The 19,527-nt window shown below is 52.0% G+C and overlaps 1 protein-coding gene across 1 annotated transcript; it reads left to right on the forward strand.

The window, feature by feature from the left end:
- Positions 1 to 4,487: 4,487 nt before the first annotated feature.
- FEM1A (fem-1 homolog A) lies at positions 4,488 to 8,363 on the forward strand. Its single transcript, XM_010367230.2, has one exon. It carries the CDS (start codon positions 4,655 to 4,657, stop codon positions 6,662 to 6,664), a length of 2,010 nt encoding a protein of 669 aa, XP_010365532.1. The 5' UTR covers positions 4,488 to 4,654; the 3' UTR covers positions 6,665 to 8,363.
- The last annotated feature ends 11,164 nt before the right edge of the window (positions 8,364 to 19,527 follow it).

Genomic DNA, 19,527 nt, shown 5'->3' on the forward strand with positions numbered 1-19,527 from the left:
AAGAAAGAAAAGAAAAAAAGCAAAACAAGAAAACTGCATATTGGGTACAACGTACTGTACTTGGGTAATCTGTGCACTAAAACCTCAGGCTTCACCACTATCCAATTCATCCATGTCACCAAAAACAACTTGTGCTCCAAAAGCTACTGAAATTTAAAAAAATTTTTTTAAGGTTCCGTTTTGTTTTATTTTGCTCCCTGGTCTAGCTCAGCTCCGGAATCAGTGCAGACACGCAATATCCTCTCAGTAAATATTTATGGAATAAATAAATCTGTCTCATCTTTGGCATTGCTATGATGGGGTCTATTTTGTCTTTTTCTCTATTTATCCGAGTGTTTAAAATATTTTTTTAATCGGAAAAAAAAAACGGAAGGCACCTTAGGATGAAAGCGTCCCCCTCCCAACCCCCAGTGCGGTTTGGCACGTCCCTCGCTGTCCCCATCACCTCCCTAGCCCGTGCAGGTGGCCTGGCCGTGGCTCTGCACGGGCAGTCGTGTTTAGGCGGCGCTGCAGCTAATGACACCCCGCTGTGTGTGCCTGGCTGGCCGCCCGAGATGTGCCTGTGCATGGCATGGGGACGTTTGCAAGCCTGGAGCCTGGCGCGGGGGCAGGTAGCGGGAGAACAGGCACGCAGATGGCAGAGGGGTTGGGGCGGAGACGCTCGCCTGGCGTGGGCCACAGTCACGACCCGATTGTAGCCCCCACTGTGTCTCTTCATAGTTGCATCCTTGGAAACCGGCGGGACTGCAGGAAAAAATTTAAAAATCAGATGAAAGAAAAGAAAGCGGTGGAGACTTCCAGAATGCGCCAGCGCCGCAGAGCTGTAGTCAGGGTGGTGCTGTGGTTAGAATGTGCTTCCTGGGGTGATGCTTTATTCATTCCACAGATATTTTATTATTATTATTATTATTATTATTAATTTTCATTTTTTATTTTATTTTATTTTATTTTTGAGATGGAGTCTCCCTCTGTTGCCCAGGCTGGAGTGCAGTGGCACGATCTCGGCTCACCACAACCTCTGCCTCCCAGGTTCAAGCGATTCTTGTGCCTCAGCCTCCCAGGTAGCTGGGATTACAGGCATGCACCACCACGCCTGGTTAATTTTTGTATTTTTAGTAGAGACGGGGTTTCTCCACGTTGGTCAGGCTGGTCTCAAACTCCTGACCTCAGGTGATCCACCTGCTTCAGCCTCCCAAATTGCTGGGATTCCAGACGTGAGCCACTGTGCCCGGCTTCCACAAATATTTATTGAGCACCTACTCTGTTCTAGAAACGGGAACACAGCAGTGAACACGACAGAGAAGAGTCCCTGAACAAACATTCCCAAGTATGTAAATTATACAGCAGGCGAGGTTAGATAGTGATATATGCTATGGGGGGAAAAGTAGACTGAAAGGATCCTCCCACCTCAGCCTCCCAAAATGCTGGGATTATAGATGCGAGCCACAGTGCTCAGCTTTAATTTTCAATATTGGCCATGATTAACAATTGGTCGGAAAAAAAAAAAAATCCTGAAAATTTAACAATCAGCTCTTGTGAGCCAGTTTACACCAACACACCAACATACCACACTCTGGAGGGGTGAATTGTTTTGTTCATTTCTTTCGTTTTGTTTTGTTTTTTTTTTGAGACGGAGTCTCTGTCACCCAGGCTGGAGTTCACTGGCATGATCTTGGCTCACTGCAACTTCCCAGGGAGTTGGAGGGAGAGAGGAGATTGGAGGGAGGAGGTTTGCTGGTCTTTAGCATTTACCCATTGCCCGTGGTGTAAATACTCAGGCTAAGGATGATTTCCAGCTACCACCAAGGAGCCATAGAACAGGGTATGGGTCGGCCGGGCGCAGTGGCTCAAGCCTGTAATCCCAGCACTTTGGGAGGCCGAGACGGGCGGATCACGAGGTCAGGAGATCGAGACCATCCTGGCTAACACGGTGAAACCCCGTCTCTACTAAAAAATACAAAAAACTAGCCGGGCGAGGTGGCGGGCGCCTGTAGTCCCAGCTACTCGGGAGGCTGAGGCAGGAGAATGGCGTGAACCCGGGAGGCGGAGCTTGCAGTGAGCTGAGATCCGGCCACTGCACTCCAGCCTGGGCAACAGAGCGAGACTCCGTCTCAAAAAAAAAAAAAAAAAGAATACTTGCACTCCTAGGCATTACCCAAGAGAAATGAAAACATATTTCCACACAAAGACCTGTACGCAGAAGTTTATAGCAGCTTTATTTGTAATCATCTAAAACTGGAAAGAACCATCACATAATGGATAAAAGAATGGTGGCTCATTCTTGCCATGGAATACAGCTCCATAATAAAAGGCAACGAGCCACTAATACACGCAACAGCATAGTTGCATCTTGAATGCATTGTGCTGAATGAAAGCAGCAGACCCCAGAGGCCACCTATTGCATTTTTCCATTTCTATGCTGTTATTATGAAATGCAGAGAACAGATCAGCAGTTACTAGTGGCTGCGGGTGGACAAAGGCGTTGACAAAAAGGGCATGATACAACATTCTTTTTTTCTTTTTTTCTTTTTTTGAGATGGAGCCTTGCTCTGTCGCCCAGGCTGGAGTGCAGTGACGCAATCTCGGCTCACTACAAACTCCGCCTCCCGGGTTCAAGCCATTCTCCTGCCTCAGCCTCCCGAGTAGCTGGGACTACAGGCGCCCACCACCATGCCCAGCTAATTTTTTGTATTTTTAGTAGAGACGGGGTTTCACCGTGTTAGCCAGGATGGTCTCGATCTCCTGACCTCATGATCCACCCGTCTCAGCCTCCCAAAGTGCTGGGATTACAGGCGTGAGCCACCGCTCCCAGCCAGCATGAGACAACATTCTGAATGAAGATGCTGTTGAACATCTCAGTTGTGATACTGGCTACATAACTGCATGTTTGTCACACCTGTTCTATTTATTTATTTTCATTTATTTATCTTGGAGACAGGGTCTCCCTCTGTCAACCAGGCTGAAGTGCAATGGTGCAATCACGGCTCACTGCAGCCTTGACCACATAGGTTCAAGCGATCCTCCCACTTCAGCTTCCTGAATAGCTGAGACAACAGGTGGACGCTACCACGCCTGGCTAATTTTTGTATTTTTGTAGAGATGGGCTGTGTTTCCCAGGTGGGTCTCGAATTTCTGGGTTCAAGCAATCCTCCCACCTCAGCCTCCCAAAGTGCTGAGATTACAGGTGTGAGTGACCTTGCCTAACCAAACCTGTCCTCTTTATTAAAAATGCATTTTACTGTATATATATCACACCTCGAATAAACTTTAAAAATAAAGAATTCGGGCCACCAAATATTTCTGTCTCATAATTCACTGCTGTCAAAAAAATGCCAGGAAATGGATCACCTTACAACTGCTAGAATAGCTATTATCAAAAAGATGAAAGGTACCAAATGTTGGCAAGGATTTGAAGAGAACATTTACACACTATTGATGGTAATTTTAATTAGTATAGCCATTATGGAAAATGGTATGGAAGTTCCAAAGAAAACTTTAAAAATAGAACTACCAGATGATCCAACAATCCCACTTCTGGGTATTTATCCAAAGGAATTGAAATCAGCATGTCAGGCCGGGCACAGGGGCTCATACTTGTAATCCTAGCACTTTGGGAGGACAAGGCGGGGGGATCGCCTAAGGCCAGGAGTTCGAGATCATCCTGGCCATCATGGTGAAACCCCGTCTCTACTAAAAATACAAAAATTAGCTGGGCGAGGTGGAGGGCGCCTGTAATCCCAGCTACTCGGGAGACTGAGGCACCAGAATCGCTTGAACCCGGGAGGTGGATGTTGCAGTGAGCCGAGATCGCACCACTGCACTCCAGCCTGGGCGACAGACCGAGACTCTGTCTCAAAAACAAAAACAAAAAAACAAAAAAAATCCCACGAAGTTATTGAAAGATAAGAATTACGTAAATAAAATAAAGGAAGGAAATTCTGACACATGCTAGGATATAAATAAATGTATGTAAATGAATGAATGAATAAATGAATGGAGGAATAAGAAGTGAGCGCGTGATTTTTTACCCTTATCGTTCCCTGTTCTCCCAGCTCAAAACGCTTTCGCCCTGCCTGGCTTTTCGGCCTCCTCTTGGCGCCCCCTGCCGGTGGGCCGCTCGCCTATGCTCCAACCCCGAATCGTGACTCGCCCCCTCTGGCCGAGCTTGGCTTTCGGGAAATGCAGTCCTTAAGGGCATCGCGCGGCTTTTTCCATAGGCTCTGACGTAGAGACAGCCACGGGAAGTACGTCACCAAATTTCGCCGGTTCCCACAAGGTAGGTCGTGTGGCGCTGCATGACGGGAATTGTAGTCCTCAAATTGCTAACTTTCCTGGTCGTGTGCTGGGACTGGAACGCCAATTCCCATCATGCCGCGCGCTCACAGCTCGCAGGGGCTGTCCCGTGGCCTTTTGGGAAGTGTAGTCTTAATCCCCCATTATTCCTTTTTTGTTCTATGGAGTGGGCCCGCGCAGAGGACTCCATTTCCCGGCGTGCTCCCATTCGTCGGGTCGCGGCAGCCATTTTGTTCCGCCCGAGGAACCCCCTAAGATGGCGGCGAGGGAGACGGTGAAGGTTGCCTCCCGCCCGTCCGGGCTCTGATCCTGTCTCCCTGTCCTCCGGCGGCCGGCCCATGGCCTGGCGGAGGCCCGAACCATGGACCTCCGCACCGCCGTGTACAACGCTGCCCGTGACGGCAAGCTGCAGCTGCTCCAGAAGCTGCTCAGCGGCCGGAGCCGGGAGGAACTGGACGAGCTGACGGGAGAGGTGGCCGGCGGGGGGACGCCGCTGCTCATCGCCGCCCGCTACGGCCACCTGGATGTGGTGGAGTACCTGGTGGACCGGTGCGGCGCGAGCGTGGAGGCCGGTGGCTCGGTGCACTTCGATGGGGAGACCATCGAGGGCGCGCCGCCGCTGTGGGCCGCCTCCGCCGCCGGCCACCTGGACGTGGTGCGGAGCTTGCTGCGCCGCGGGGCCTCGGTGAACCGCACCACGCGCACCAACTCCACGCCCCTGCGCGCCGCCTGCTTCGACGGCCACCTGGAGGTGGTGCGCTACCTGGTCGGCGAGCACCAGGCCGACCTTGAGGTGGCCAACCGGCACGGCCACACGTGCCTCATGATCTCGTGCTACAAGGGCCATCGTGAGATCGCCCGCTACCTGCTGGAGCAGGGCGCCCAGGTGAACCGGCGCAGCGCCAAGGGCAACACGGCCCTGCACGACTGCGCCGAGTCCGGCAGCCTGGAGATCCTGCAGCTGCTGCTGGGGTGCAAGGCCCGCATGGAACGTGACGGCTACGGCATGACCCCGCTGCTCGCGGCCAGTGTGACGGGCCACACCAACATTGTGGAGTACCTCATCCAGGAGCAGCCCAGCCAGGAGCAGATCGCAGGGGGAGAGGCTCAGCCTGGGCTGCCCCAAGAAGGCCCCTCTACCAGCCAGGGGTGTGCGCAGCCTCAGGGGGCTCCATGCTGCAGCTCCTCCCCGGAGGAACCACTGAACGGGGAATCGTACGAAAGCTGCTGTCCCACCAGCCGGGAAGCTGCCGTGGAAGCCTTGGAATTGCTGGGAGCTACGTATGTGGATAAGAAACGAGATCTGCTTGGGGCCCTCAAACACTGGAGGCGGGCCATGGAGCTGCGTCACCAGGGGGGCGAGTACCTGCCCAAACCGGAGCCCCCACAGCTGGTCCTGGCCTATGACTATTCCAGGGAGGTCAACACCACCGAGGAGCTGGAGGCGCTGATCACCGACCCGGATGAGATGCGCATGCAGGCCCTGTTGATCCGGGAGCGCATCCTCGGTCCCTCGCACCCCGACACTTCCTATTATATCCGTTACAGGGGCGCGGTATACGCCGACTCGGGCAATTTCGAGCGCTGCATCCGCTTGTGGAAGTACGCCCTGGACATGCAACAGACCAACCTGGAGCCTCTGAGCCCCATGACCGCCAGCAGCTTCCTCTCCTTCGCGGAACTCTTCTCCTACGTGCTGCAGGACCGGGCCGCCAAGGGCAGTCTGGGCACCCAGATCGGCTTTGCAGACCTCATGGGGGTCCTCACCAAAGGGGTCCGGGAAGTGGAACGGGCCCTGCAGCTGCCCAGGGAGCCCGGAGACTCGGCCCAGTTCACCAAGGCGCTGGCCATCATCCTCCACCTGCTCTACCTGTTAGAGAAAGTGGAGTGCACCCCCAGCCAGGAGCACCTGAAGCACCAGACCGTCTACCGCCTGCTCAAGTGCGCGCCCAGGGGCAAGAACGGCTTCACCCCTCTGCACATGGCTGTGGACAAGGACACCACAAACGTGGGCCGCTACCCCGTGGGCAGATTCCCCTCCCTGCACGTGGTCAAAGTGCTGCTCGACTGCGGGGCCGACCCGGACAGCAGGGATTTTGACAACAACACCCCACTACACATAGCAGCCCAGAACAACTGCCCGGCCATCATGAATGCCCTGATCGAAGCAGGGGCCCACATGGACGCCACCAACGCCTTCAAGAAGACGGCCTACGAGCTGCTGGACGAGAAGCTGCTGGCCAGGGGCACCATGCAGCCCTTCAACTACGTTACCCTGCAGTGCCTTGCGGCCCGGGCCCTGGATAAGAACAAGATCCCTTACAAGGGCTTCATCCCGGAAGATCTGGAGGCATTCATTGAACTGCACTGACCTGCCCAGAACGTCTGTACCCTCACCTCTCCACTCTCCTGCTGAAAGGCGGGAAATCGGGCTGGGGTGTAGCAGATGCTCCTTCTTGCCTCCTTCCGGCACCAATCAGGAAAAGGGTTCTTCCACCTCCCATCCCTTTACCTGCAGAGAGGGTGGGAGGTGTTAGCGAGCCTTTGGTGCTAGAAGCCTTCAGGGTCACGTGCTAAGAGGACAGTCTTTCTCCAGGAGCCCGCTCACTCATTCTGAGTCAGGAAAAGACCCAAGACCTTCCCCACATCCTGTCTGCCTAGGTTACAGAGGCCTTGCCTCGTTACCCTAGAGGTGGAGGGACCGAAGCCATTGCGTTCCTTCCCTGCCAGAAACACAGGAAGAAGTTGAGGACGGTCTTCCTTCCCTTGCCCCTTTATGTGGCCGGATAACTCCAGCTGCCGAATACAGTGTTAGGACTGGGGGTTCCCGAGATGAGAGTTTGAAAGTCGGGGAATGAGCCCACCTCTCATTTCTTCTAGCACGATCACGCCCTGCTCCCGTGCCACCGTAGTCCCTGACAGACAGGCAGGGCTCTGCCCAGGGCAGCCTGCCACTTGCATAGCTTTCGGTTGGTTTGGTGTTCTGTTTAATAAGTGGGCAGGTTGCAAGCATTGCACAGAAGTTCTGAGATTTTACTGCCTTTTTTTTTTTTTTTAAAGAAAGTTGTTTGTTGGACTCCATAAGTGAATTTCAAGCAGTGAGGATTTTGTGGTGCCTGAGATGGCCGAGGCCACAGGAGTGAGCTGTATGTGTGAGGAATTTGGTGAGCGAGATAAAAAGTCCATGGGCGTCGACCCGTAAAACACGGGCGACCGTACATTTTTATACATCTCCACTCTTCCGCCTTTTACAGGCTTTCCAATTTTACAGGCCTTTCCAATTTTCCATTCTCATTAGAAAGAGAACTGTTCTTCCAAGCAGAAATCAGGAGTGACCACAAAGCCTGACAACACTTTGCCACCCAGCAAGAACTGGCACAATTGGTTTGGGTCTGCATTGCCATCGTGCCCGAGTTAAAACTACAGGTCACTCCGCCTTGCAAACCTCACGTGGCCTCTGATTTCATTGTGGGTGCATCTACAGGTGGCCCGGGCTGTTTTTTCAGCTGCTCCGAGGATTGGGACCCAAGTCATCATGAAAAGGGCCCAAGTACAGTCTTAATGCGATAAATCCACTAGCTAAGACGTTGAGTGCCAAGACCAGCCTTCCAGCCGAGCTTTGGACAAAGTCTCAGGTTCCCATGTCTCAGGGTGAGGTGCTGGGGCTGCCAGAGGACCTGCCCCAGCAAGATTTTTCTCAAGAGCGAGACTCCATCAGCCCGGGCAGACGGGAGCAGGTTCTTGGCCAGCATAGACAGCAGCAAACAGCAGAAGGGAAGCCATTCTCACTACATCCTCCCTGCAGTAGCCAGGCCCTTAGGAGGAGCAGCAACCGGGGGTGTCCAGAAACATCCTGTCCCTGGATGGAAACTAGGTCTCGTTTGGATTTTGTTTTGTTTTGTTTTGTTTGCCGTGTTAGGAAATTATTTATTTATTTGCAAGACAGGTTTTAACTTAACTCAGCCAAGGTGGGAAATGGCATCCCCATCCCTCCCAAAGCACAAAGCACAGAAATGAGGCCGTTTACTCCGCGCTGGTGTTTAAGTCATTAAAAAGATACTGGAAGAGAATCGCCTGATGCGTCCTTGGCATGGGTCAACGGGGGAAGTGGGTGGTAGGTGGATCCGTCCATGGCATTGGTCTGAGTGAACAGAGAGCTCTAGGGCCACCTCCCCTAGCCAGAGGGGTTTCTGTGTTATATACTGGGGCTTATTTTATTTTATTATTATTTTTGAGAGAGTCTCACCCTGTCACCCAGGCTGGTGTGCAATGGCGTGATCTCGGCTCACTCCACCTCCTGGGTTCAAACGATTCTTCTACCTCAGCCACCTGAGTAGCTGAGATTACAGGCACCTGCCACCATACCCAGCTAATTTTTGTATTTTCCGTAGAGGCAGGTTTTGCCATGTTGGCCAGGCTGGTCTCAAACTCCTGGACTCAAGCGATCTTCCCACCTCGGCTTCCCAAAGTGCTGGGAATACAAGCATGAACCACTGCACCTGGCCTCTATGTTATATACTGGGGCTTTGTGTAAAATTTCACTTGAAAAACAGTATGTTGCTGTTAAAAAAAAAAAAAAAAAAAAAAAAAAAAGCCTGGGCAACATAGTGAGAGCCTGTCTTTACAAAAATAAAAAATAGTCTGGGTATGGTGACTCACATCTGTAATCTCAGCACCTTGGGAAGCCTAGGCAACATAGTAAGACCTCTGTATCTACAATTTTTTTTTTTTTTAGACGGAGTCTCGCTCTGTCACCCAGGCTGGAGTGCAGTGGCACCATCTCAGCTCACTGCAACCTCCGCCTCCCGGGTTCAAGCAATTCTCCCGCCTCAGTCTCCCAAGCAGCTGGGACTACCAGCATACGCCACCATGCCCAGCCTCTAGAACTAATTTTTAAAAGTAACCAGGAATGGTGGCATGCACCTGTAATCCCAGCTACTTCAGAGGCTAAGATGGGAGGATCACTTGAGCCTAGGAGGTTGAGGCAGCAGTGAGCCATGACTGCACCACTGCACTCCCGCCTGAGCGACAAAAAAAAAAAAAAAAAAAAAAAAAAGTGAAAACCACTAACTTAGTCCAAACCCCTGCTTTTGGGTAGGGTTCCTCTAGAAGGAAAGGGTGGTTCCTTTAAGGTGGGGAGAATGAAGTTCACAGGAAGCCTCCCTCAGGAGGGGCTGGTGCCTGAGGAGCTGGGACAGGGACGGTGGAGAACTGTGTGTTGGTGTTTGTGTTTTGGTCAAACCGAGCCTGCTTTCCAGCAAGACTCACCGATGAAGCCAGTAAGCGTCTTTGGTGAACTTGGATTTCCTAGAGCTAGTTCAGGCTTAGTGAGGAAAATCCCCCTTCCCTTTTTCTTTTTCTTTTTTTTTTCTTTCGAGATGGAGTCTTGCTCTGTCACCCAGGCTGGAGTGCAGGGGTGCAGTCTCGGCAACCTCCGCTTCCTGGGTTCAAGCAATTCTCCTGCCTCAGCCCCCCGAGTAGCTGGGATTACAGGCGTGCACCACCACACCTGGCCTAATTTTTGTATTTTTAATAGAGACAGGGTTTCACCACTTTGGCCAGGCTGGTCTCAAATTCCTAACCTCAAATGATCCACTCGCCTCAGCCTCCCAAAGTGCTGGGATTATAGGCGTGAGCCACCAGACCAGGCCCCCTTTTTTTCTTTATCTGCCATCTCATCTCACTTCCTTGTATAAACTTGTTCCATTCTAAAATTCTGGTTTTCTCCATATTAGAACAGTCAAACCCCCACTAGAAAGCACCACCCCGTTAGCTGGGCCTGTGGGATTTTGCTGAGCCCCTGCCATGTGCCAGGCGGGTTCCAGGACCCCTTGGGGATAAGGATTGAGCTGTCGATACCAACGTGTGGTTAATCCCTGCGCCCCCGCCTCATGTGGCAGTGGAGGGAGGCCCTGCTGTGGAGTGCATGCTACTTCCATGGTGCATTGGGTTGGAGGGCTCTCCCGAGGGTGGGTGTCTCCCATCTCTTGCCTTCACGCACTTGTTGTCTGGTTTCATTCGGGACTGGACAGTGCCACAGGTGACAGCTGTTGGGCTGTCGTCTGTTTGCTGTCGCATCAAAGGAGTGGATTTGAATCAGCAGGTGCTGCTCTCAAAGCCGTCTCCTGGGGGACACAGGACTAGTGAGCATTTATTGAGCACCTACTGTATGCCAGGCACCATTCTCTGTAGTTAAATGCACTGCCTGTTTACACAACAGCCCTCTAAGGGAGGAAAAACATATCAGAGTCCCATGGATGGAAGAAAAATAAGAAGAAGAAGAAAGTAGGAAAAACAGCCCTGTTAAGCTGAAGGCCATGTTAAAGCTCTACCAGTTTCAGGTGAGGGCTGATCCAGCAGATCCCAATCGTTCCTAAAGAGCTGGCTGATCACTCCCCTGAGACTGGGGTGAGGTGGGCGTCCCAAGATTACCACCCGCAGAAAAGAGAGCATCTTCCTCCCAGTCAAAGTAGGTCCTATCTAAAGTAGGTCCTGGCCAGGCACGGTGGCTCATGCCTGTAATCCCAGCACCTTGGGAGGCCAAGGCTAGAGGATTACTTGAGCCTATGAGTTTGAGACCAGCATGGGCAGCAAAGTGAGATCCTGTCTCTACAAAAAAAAAAAAAAAAAAAAAAAAAAAATTAGCCAGGCGTGGGGATGTGTAGTCTCAGCTGCTGCTGGGGAGGCTGAAGCAGGAGGATTGATTGAGCCCAGGAGCTTGAGGCTGCAGCGAGCCTTGATGGCACCACCACACTCCAGCCTGGGCAACAGAGTGAGACCCTGTTTCAAAAAAACAAAGTAGGTCCTGTATGGCAGGTGAGGTAACTGAGGCTACTAAGCAACGTTAAGATGCCTAAGGCTGGCCGGGCACGGTGGCTCACACCTGTAATCCCAGCACTTTGGGAGGCCAAGGCGGGAGGATCATGAGGTCAGGAGATGGAGATCATCCTGGCTAACAGTGACGGTGAAACCCCGTCTCTACTAAAAATAGAAAAAAATTAGCCGGGTGTGGTGTGGTGGCAGGCACCTGTAGTCCCAGCTACTCGTGAGGCTGAGGCAGGAGAATGGCGTGAACCCGGGAGGTGGAGCTTGCAGTGAGCTGAGATCGCGCCACTGCACTCCAGCCTGGGGGACAGAGCAAGACTCCGTCTCAAAAAAAAAAAAAAAAAAAAAAAACAGTGCCTAGAGACACAGACAGCGCATGAAGGAAGGGCTGAGATGGGAACCCAGGGCTGTCAGAGTTCATACCTTGTGCTGATTCTCCATCCCGGACGGCAGACACACGGATCCCTTTCCCCTGCTTTCTGGTGTTGTTTTGGCAGAAGCTCTCCCCTCCCTGGGGCAGGTGGCCATCCTGCCTCCACATCCTGAGCGTCTGTTTCCTTCGGGGGTCTGCCAGAATCGGTCCCCTAACCCCAAGCAAATCACTCACAAAAGTAGCTGAGCTAAATGCTTGCTTTGAAAGCTCAGACCTGGGGATCGTAACCTCCTAATGAAGGCCTCATACCTCCTAATGAAGGCCATCTTAAAGCTCTACCAGTTTCAGCTGAGGGCTGATCCAGCAGATCCCAGTTGCTCCTAAGGACCTGGTTGCTAGCCTCCCTGAGACTGGGGTGGGGGTGGGGATCCCAAGATGACCACCAGGAGAAAAGAGAGCATCTTCCTCCCAGTCAAATCCCAAGATTCGTGACTGAGCGCGGTGGCTCATGCCTGTAATCCCAGCACTTCGGGAGACTGAGGCGGGTGAATCACGAGGTCAGGAGTTTGAGACCATTCTGGTCAACATGGTGAAACCCTATCTATACTAAAAGTACAAAAAATTAGCCGGGCGTGGTGGCAGGCACCTGTAATCCCAGTTACTCGGGAGGCTGAGGCAGGAGAATCCCTTGAATCCGGGAGGTGGATGTTGCGATGAGCCGAGACCGTGCCACTGCACTCCAGTCTGGGCAACAGAGTGAGACTCTGTCTCAAAAACAAACAAACAAAAAACACCAAGATTAGCTCTGATTGGACCAGCCTGGGTCCCATATTCTTCCGTTACCCAATCGTAGTAGCCCAGGGGTGGGATGTGCCAACTGGCTTGGCCTGGGGAGGGCCTCCAGAAGGCCTGTAATCCATGTGTAACTGGAGTTGCTGTAAAATGGAGCCATCAACGCCATCGAAGTTAGCAAGAACTGTCCACAATAATAAAATGACTACCTGCCGCTGATCAGTGGAGAAAAAAGCTCAGAGAGCTCAAGTGGAGTGCCCAAGGCCATGAAGCCAAGAGGGTGACCCAAGTCGTTTGTGGTTAAATGCACCTGCCTGTTTACACAGCAGCCCTTTAAAGGAGGAAAAACACATCAGAGTCCCATGGATGGAAGAAAAATAAGAATAATAAAGTAGGAAAAACAGACCTTTAAGATGAAGGCCATCTTAAAGTTCTAAGAGCTTCAGGTGAGGGCTGATCCAGCAGCTCTCAGAGAAACAGGTTCAGGAGAGGAGGGGGCTTGTCTAAGCTTACCCAGCCAGGAAACATCGGGGTCAAAGCTTAATCCCCTGCTGGAAGGTGTCGAGAGCCAGGCAGCCCAGCCAGGCAAGCCCAGCTTGGGGAGTGGGGACCCCCCAAGCTCGCAAACTGCCCTTCCCAGCCTGCTGTTAATCTGATTCCACAGAACTGAAGTGGGGGGTCTGGAGTTCTTCTCATTTGCTCGTCTACTCAGTCAGTGACTTTCTCAGACCCTCCCCAACCCTTTGAGGGTCTTGGTCACTGCTGCGTCCTCAGCACCCAGGCCAGGGTCTGTTCCACGCCAGGTGGCCTGTAAATATGGGCTGAGCGAGTGAACAGTGAATGAGTTGGGAATTCACGACCTCCTCTGACTACTTGGGGCAGCAAGCAGCAGGGGACATGAACAGGCCCCGATGGCTTTGCCAGACCCCGGGGGCCGCCACCCCCGTGAAATTCCAGGACTGTTATCCGAGCAACGTTGACGGGGAGGGAACGCCCCTGCCCGGGGTTAAAGATAGCACCGCTCGAATCACGTCACAGGCCGAAAAGGCCAGATGACCCACCGGGGACATTGAATCCATGTCCCGAGAGAGAGGGGTGGAGCGGGGGTGTGGATTCCTGCGGGGAGCTTCGGGACTGGAAAAAACAGAGGGTGCTCTGACCGAGTGTTTACCAAAACACATATTAGGCAAGACCTGGGCCAAATGTGGGCAGCACTGCCCATGTGCTGGGCCAAGAGAATGTGCCCCCGCCGGTCCCAGCTCCTGTTTCTCCAGTGGGTTGTACAAGACACCTTGAACCTCCACACGAATTGGGACGTTTAGAATTCCCCAGGACAACCCCCTCCCTCCCCCGTGCCTTGATATCTCCTATTAAAGCTTATGTCTGTTACTTAATAGACATGATTTAATGATTGATAGTAATTCAAATGTATTAATTTGAATTATTAACTTATTAATTATTTGATGTCGATTAAAGCAATGATCTTGATCCAATGTCATCTCCTCCATGAAGCCTTCACGGATTATCTAACTTGCAGTCCCACAGCCAGGGACAGTGGCTCATGCCTGTAATCTCAGCATTTTGGGAGGCTGAGGTGGGAGGGTTGGTTGAGCCCAGGTGTTCGAGACCAGCCTGGACAACTTAGTGAGACCCACCCCCTCATCTCTACAAGAAATATGTAAAAATTAGCTGGGTGTGGTGGTGTGCACCTGTGGTCCTAGCTGCTCAAGAGTGGCTCATGCCTGTAATCCCAGCATTTTGGGAGGCTGAGGTGGGAGGATCGCTTGAGCCCAGGAAGTGGAGGCCGTAGTGAGCTGTGATCACACCACTGCACTTCAGCCTGGGTGACAGAGGGAGACCCTGTCTCAAGATAAATAATTAATACGAGTTGAATGGTTTTTACATTTTTTTTTTTTTTTTTTTTTTTTTTTTTGAGACGGAGTCTCGCTCTGTCGCCCAAGCTGGAGTGCAGTGGCCGGATCTCAGCTCACTGCAAGCTCCGCCTTTCGGGTTCACGCCATTCTCCTGCCTCAGCCTCCCGAGTAGCTGGGACTATAGGCGCCCGCCACCTCGCCCGGCTAGTTTTTTTTTATTTTTTAGTAGAGACGGGGTTTCACCGGATTAGCCAGGATGGTCTCGATCTCCTGACCTTGTGATCCGCCCGTCTCGGCCTCCCAAAGTGCTGGGATTACAGGCTTGAGCCACCGCGCCCGGCCTATATTTTTTAATGGAGATATAAGTTGCAAAACATAAAATTCAGTTTTTTTTCTTTGACACAGAGTTTCGCTCCATCGCCCAGGCTGGAGTGCAGTGGCGTGATCTCTGCTTACTGCAGCCTCTGCCTCCCGGGTTTGCACCATTCTCCTGCCTCAGCCTCCCGAGTAGTTGGGACTACAGGTGCCCGCCACTATGCCTGGATAATTTTTTGTACTTTTAGTGGAGACAGGGTTTCACCATGTTAGCCAGGATGCTCTCGATCTCCTGACCTTGTGATTCTCCCACCTCGGCCTCCCAAAGTGCTGGGATTACAGGCGTGAGCAACCATGCCTGGCCACAATTCATCATTTTAACATGGATAATTCAGGGGCTTTTAGTATATGTACAAGATTGTATAACCATCACCAAGATCTAATTCCCAAAAAAATAAGGACTGATTTTTAAAGCCTGTTTAAAGAAAAATGTTAACTGGCTCAAGCAATAGAAAATACATTAAAGAGCCAGGCACAACGGCAAACGCCTGTAATCCCAGCTACTCAGGAGGGTAAGATGAGAGGATCACTGAAGGCCCGGAGTTCAAGACCAGCCAACACAGCAAGACTCCATCTCTTAAAAGAAAAAAGAAAAGAAAATGCATTGATTTTGGCCAGGTGTGGTGGCTCACGCCTGTAATCCCAGCACTTTGGGAGGCCGAGGTGGGAGAATCACTTGAGGTCAGGAGTTCAAGGCCAGCCTGGCCAACATGGTGAAACCCCGTCTCTACTAAAAATACAAAATTAGCCGGGTGTGGTGGTGCATGCCTGTAATCCCAACTGCTTAGGAGGCTGAGGCATGAGAATCACTTGAACCCAGCAAGTGGAGGTTGCAGTGAGCTGGGATTGTGCCACTGCCACTCCAGCCTGGGCGACAGAGTGAGACTTTGTCTCAAAATAAAAAACAAATAAATAATAAAAAATAAAAATAGAGGCCGGGCGCGGTGGCTCAAGTCTGTAATCCCAGCACTTTGGGAGGCCGAGACGGGCGGATCACGAGGTCAGGAGATCGAGACCATCCTGGCTAACACGGTGAAACCCCGTCTCTACTAAAAATACAAAAAAACTAGCGGGGCGAGGTGGCAGGCGCGTGTAGTCCCAGCTACTCGGGAGGCTGAGGCAGGAGAATGGCGTAAACCTGGGAGGCGGAGCTTGCAGTGAGCTGAGATCCGGCCACTGCACTCCAGTCCGGGCGACAGAGCGAGACTCCGCCTCAAAAAAAAAAAAAAAAAAAATAGAGATAGGGGTCTCCCTGTGTTGGCCAGGCTGGTCCCAAACTCCTGGGCTTAAGTGATCCACCTCAGCCTCCCCAAATACAGGGATTACAGGAAAGAGCCACTGCACCCAGACACTCCTTTTCGTCAGAAGAGAAAAAGTTTTGCAGCTTCCCTTGGAAACTGGAGACCGTGGCAGCCTCCCAGGGCTATAATAAGGCTGCAGCCACTGAACAGGTTAAAAATAAAAGATCCCCGCCCAGGGGCACTTGGGGATGGCATTTGTGAGCCCAGGCAAACCCCAGGGCTGCAGGGAGACACTCTCGGGGGAGGGGACTGGAGAAGAGCCTGCTGTGTGGCCTCAGGCTGGCATCTGCCCTCTCTGGGCTCTAGCCGGGCTGGAAACAATATTAGACAGAGATTTCCAAAGATCCTGCACCTGTACACCCCTGAGGATGAACTCTGCCTTTAATTTGTCTCTGAGGGTGCTCTCTGGCCTCATCCTAGTCCCGGCTTTACAGTCTCACTGTGTGACTTTGCAAAGCGACACTATCTCTCTGTGCCTCAGTTTCCCCATCTGCAAAATGAGGCAAAAAGAGCCCTAGTGACCTGCCAATGGGGATAGGTATTTGGCTGTCATTATTGTTGCAATTATTTATTTATTTATTTATTGTTGAGGCAGAGTATTGCTCTGTCACCCAGGCTGGAGTGCAGTGGCGCCATATCGGCTCATTGCAATCTCTGCCTCCCGGATTCAAGCGATTCTCCTGCCTCAGCCTCCCGAATAGCTGGGACTATAGATGCCGGCCACTGTGCCCAGCTAATTTTTGTATTTTTAGTAGAGATGGGGTTTCACCATGTTGGCCAGGCTGGTCCTCGAACTCCTGACCTCAGGTGATCCACCCGCCTCGACTTCCCAAAGTGCTGGGATTACAGGCGTGAGCCACCGCACCTGGTCTATTGTTGCCATTTACAGAGGGGCGAGGAGGCTGTTGGCATGGCTGGGAATTGGGCACTTTTTCAGAACCCCTCCCGCTTTGGGCTCTCTCTTTGGAGCAGGCCCGGGAAAGAGGGACTGGCCCGCGCCAGCCTTCTTTGGGAGAGGCTGGAACCGCTGTCCAGTGGTGCCCTCTGGTGGCAGCGTCTGCTCATTGCGGCACCCTCTGGGTCCCCACAGATAATTCTTGCCTCCCCTGCCTCCAGGCTTGGGGGACACAGGCCTGCACCAAGGTGGGCCACACTGGCTCCCCTCGGTCCTTTGGAGGCTCCACACTCCCTCCTACCCCTCCGGGTTGTTCCCTGTGCCATGCCCTCCACCCGGAGTGCCCTTTCCTTCCTGGGGGCTGCAGAGAACTCTGAGCACTACTGGTGGGTTCAGATCCCTGCCCCCGAGTCTCCGTCCCCTAGTTCCTTCTGCATCCCCGTTGCACCCAGGGCAAGCCCACACGAGACCACCCACTCCTATGCCCGCCTCCCCTTGGAGGTGTGAGCCCCGTGAGGACAGCAACGGGATCTGTCCCAGAAAACATTGTCCACCCGATCTGAAGCCACCCTGGCATACAGTAGATGCTCAATACACAATGCTCAGCGAAGGAATGAACAGATAATGGGGGCAATGAACAAAATACACCAGCTAGAAGGAAGCGAACATGGAATCGAGAAACAGAAAAACTGACTTGAGGCCAGGTGCAGAAGCTCATACCTACAATCCCAACACTGGGAGGCCAAGGCGGAAGGATTGCTTGAGGTCAGGAGTTCGAGACCAGCCTGGGCAACATGGTGAAACGCCATCTCTACAAAACATGTAAGTCTGGGCACAGTGGCTCATGCCTGTAATCCCAGCACTTTGGGAAGCTGAGGCAGGAGAATCATTTGAGGTCAGGAGTTCGAGACCAGCCTGGCCAACATGGTGAAACCCCATCTCTACTAAAACTACAAAAAAAATTAGCTGCATGTGGTGGCATATGCCTGTAATCCCAGCTACTCAGGAGGCTGAGGTGGGAGGATTGCTTGAGCCTGGGAGGTCGAGGCCACAGTGAGCTGTGATCACAACACTGCACTCCAGCCTGAGCAACAGTGAGACCCTGTCTCAAAAAAAAAAAAAAAAAAAAAAAAAAAAAAAAAAAAAAAACGGCTTGGCATGGTGGTACATGCCTGTAATCCCAACACTTTGGGAGGCCGAGCTGGGCAGATTGTTTAAACCCAGGAGTTTGAAATCAGCCAGGGCAACACAGCAAAACCCTATCTTTACAAAAATTACCTGTGTGTGATGGCATGCACCTGTGGTCCCAGCTACTCAGGAGGCTGAGGTGGGAGGATTGCCTGACCTGGAAGGGTTGAGGCTGCAGTGAGCTGTGATGGCATCACTGCATTCCAGCCTGGGTGACAGAGTGGGACCCTGTCTCAAAAATAAATAAATAAAATGTTAAAAAGACTTGGGCATCACGGGGGCTCACGCCTGTCATCCCAGCACTTCGGAAGGCTGAGGCGGACAGATCACTTGAGGTCAGGAGTTGGAGACCAGCCTGACCAACACAGTGAAACCCCATCTCTACTAAAAATACAAAACTAGCTGGGCGTGGTGGCGTGTGCTTGTAACCCCAGCTACTTGGGAGACTGAGGTAGGAGAATCACTTGAACCCGGGAGGCAGAGGTTGCAGTGAGCCGAGATGGCACCGCTGCACTCCAGTCTTGGCAACAAGAGTGAAACTCCGTCTCAAAAAAAAAAAAAAAAAAAAAAGACTTGGGGATCAATTCAAATTCAAACATTGACTGAGCATCTGTTATTGGGATCCCGTGATCAAGTCCACAGACAGGCAGACCATAGACATGTGGGGCCTGAATAAGTTAATCGGATTTGTCTCAAACTCCAAAGTGCTGTGGCAAGATGAAGCATATTCAGGGGATCTGGTGGGTGCTGTTTTGAACGAATTTTATTTTATTTTGTTTGTTTATTTATTTATTTATTTATTTATTTATTTATTTATTTTGAGACGGAGTCTCACTGTGTCGCCCAGGCTGGAGTGCAGTGGTGCGATCTCGTCTCACTGCAAGCTTTGCCTCCCGGGTTTACGCCATTCTCCTGCCTCAGCCTCCCCAGCAGCTGGGACTACAGGCGCCCGCCACCACGGCCAGCTAATTTTTTTTTTTTTTTTTTTTTTTTTTGAGACGGAGTCTCGCTCTGTCACCCAGGCTGGAGTGCAGTGGCCAGATCTCAGCTCACTGCAAGCTCCGCCTCCCGGGTTTTACGCCATTCTCCTGCCTCAGCCTCCTGAGTAGCTGGGACTACAGACGCCCGCCACCTCGCCCGGCTAGTTTTTTGTATTTTTTAGTAGAGACGGGGTTTCACCATGTTAGCCAGAATGGTCTCGATCTTCAGACCTCGTGATCCGCCCGTCTCGGCCTCCCAAAGTGCTGGGATTACAGGCTTGAGCCACCGCGCCCGGCCTATTTTTTGTATTTTTAGTAGAGACGGGGTTTCACCGTGTTAGGCGGGATGGTCTCGATCTCCTGACCTCGTGATCCACCCACCTCGGTCTCCCAAAGTGCTGGGATTACAGACGTGAGCCACAGCGCCCAGCCAAATGAATTTTATTATATTTTAATTTTTTAATTTTTTTGAGACAGGGTCTTGCTCTGTCACCCAGGCTGGAGTGCAGTGGTGCAATCTCAGCTCACTGCAACCTCTGCCTCCCAGGTTCAAGTGATTCTCCTGCCTCAGCCTCCTGAGCAGCTGGGATTACAGGTGTGCGCCACCAGGCCTAGCTAATTTTTTGTATTT

This window comes from Rhinopithecus roxellana, chromosome 8 (assembly GCF_007565055.1).
Source record: "Rhinopithecus roxellana isolate Shanxi Qingling chromosome 8, ASM756505v1, whole genome shotgun sequence".
Lineage (NCBI taxonomy): Eukaryota > Metazoa > Chordata > Mammalia > Primates > Cercopithecidae > Rhinopithecus > Rhinopithecus roxellana.

Excerpts from the sequence above, each read along its gene's own strand:
- FEM1A (XM_010367230.2), top strand. The coding sequence starts at position 4,655 with ATGGACCTCCGCACCGCCGTGTACAACGCTGCCCGTGACGGCAAGCTG.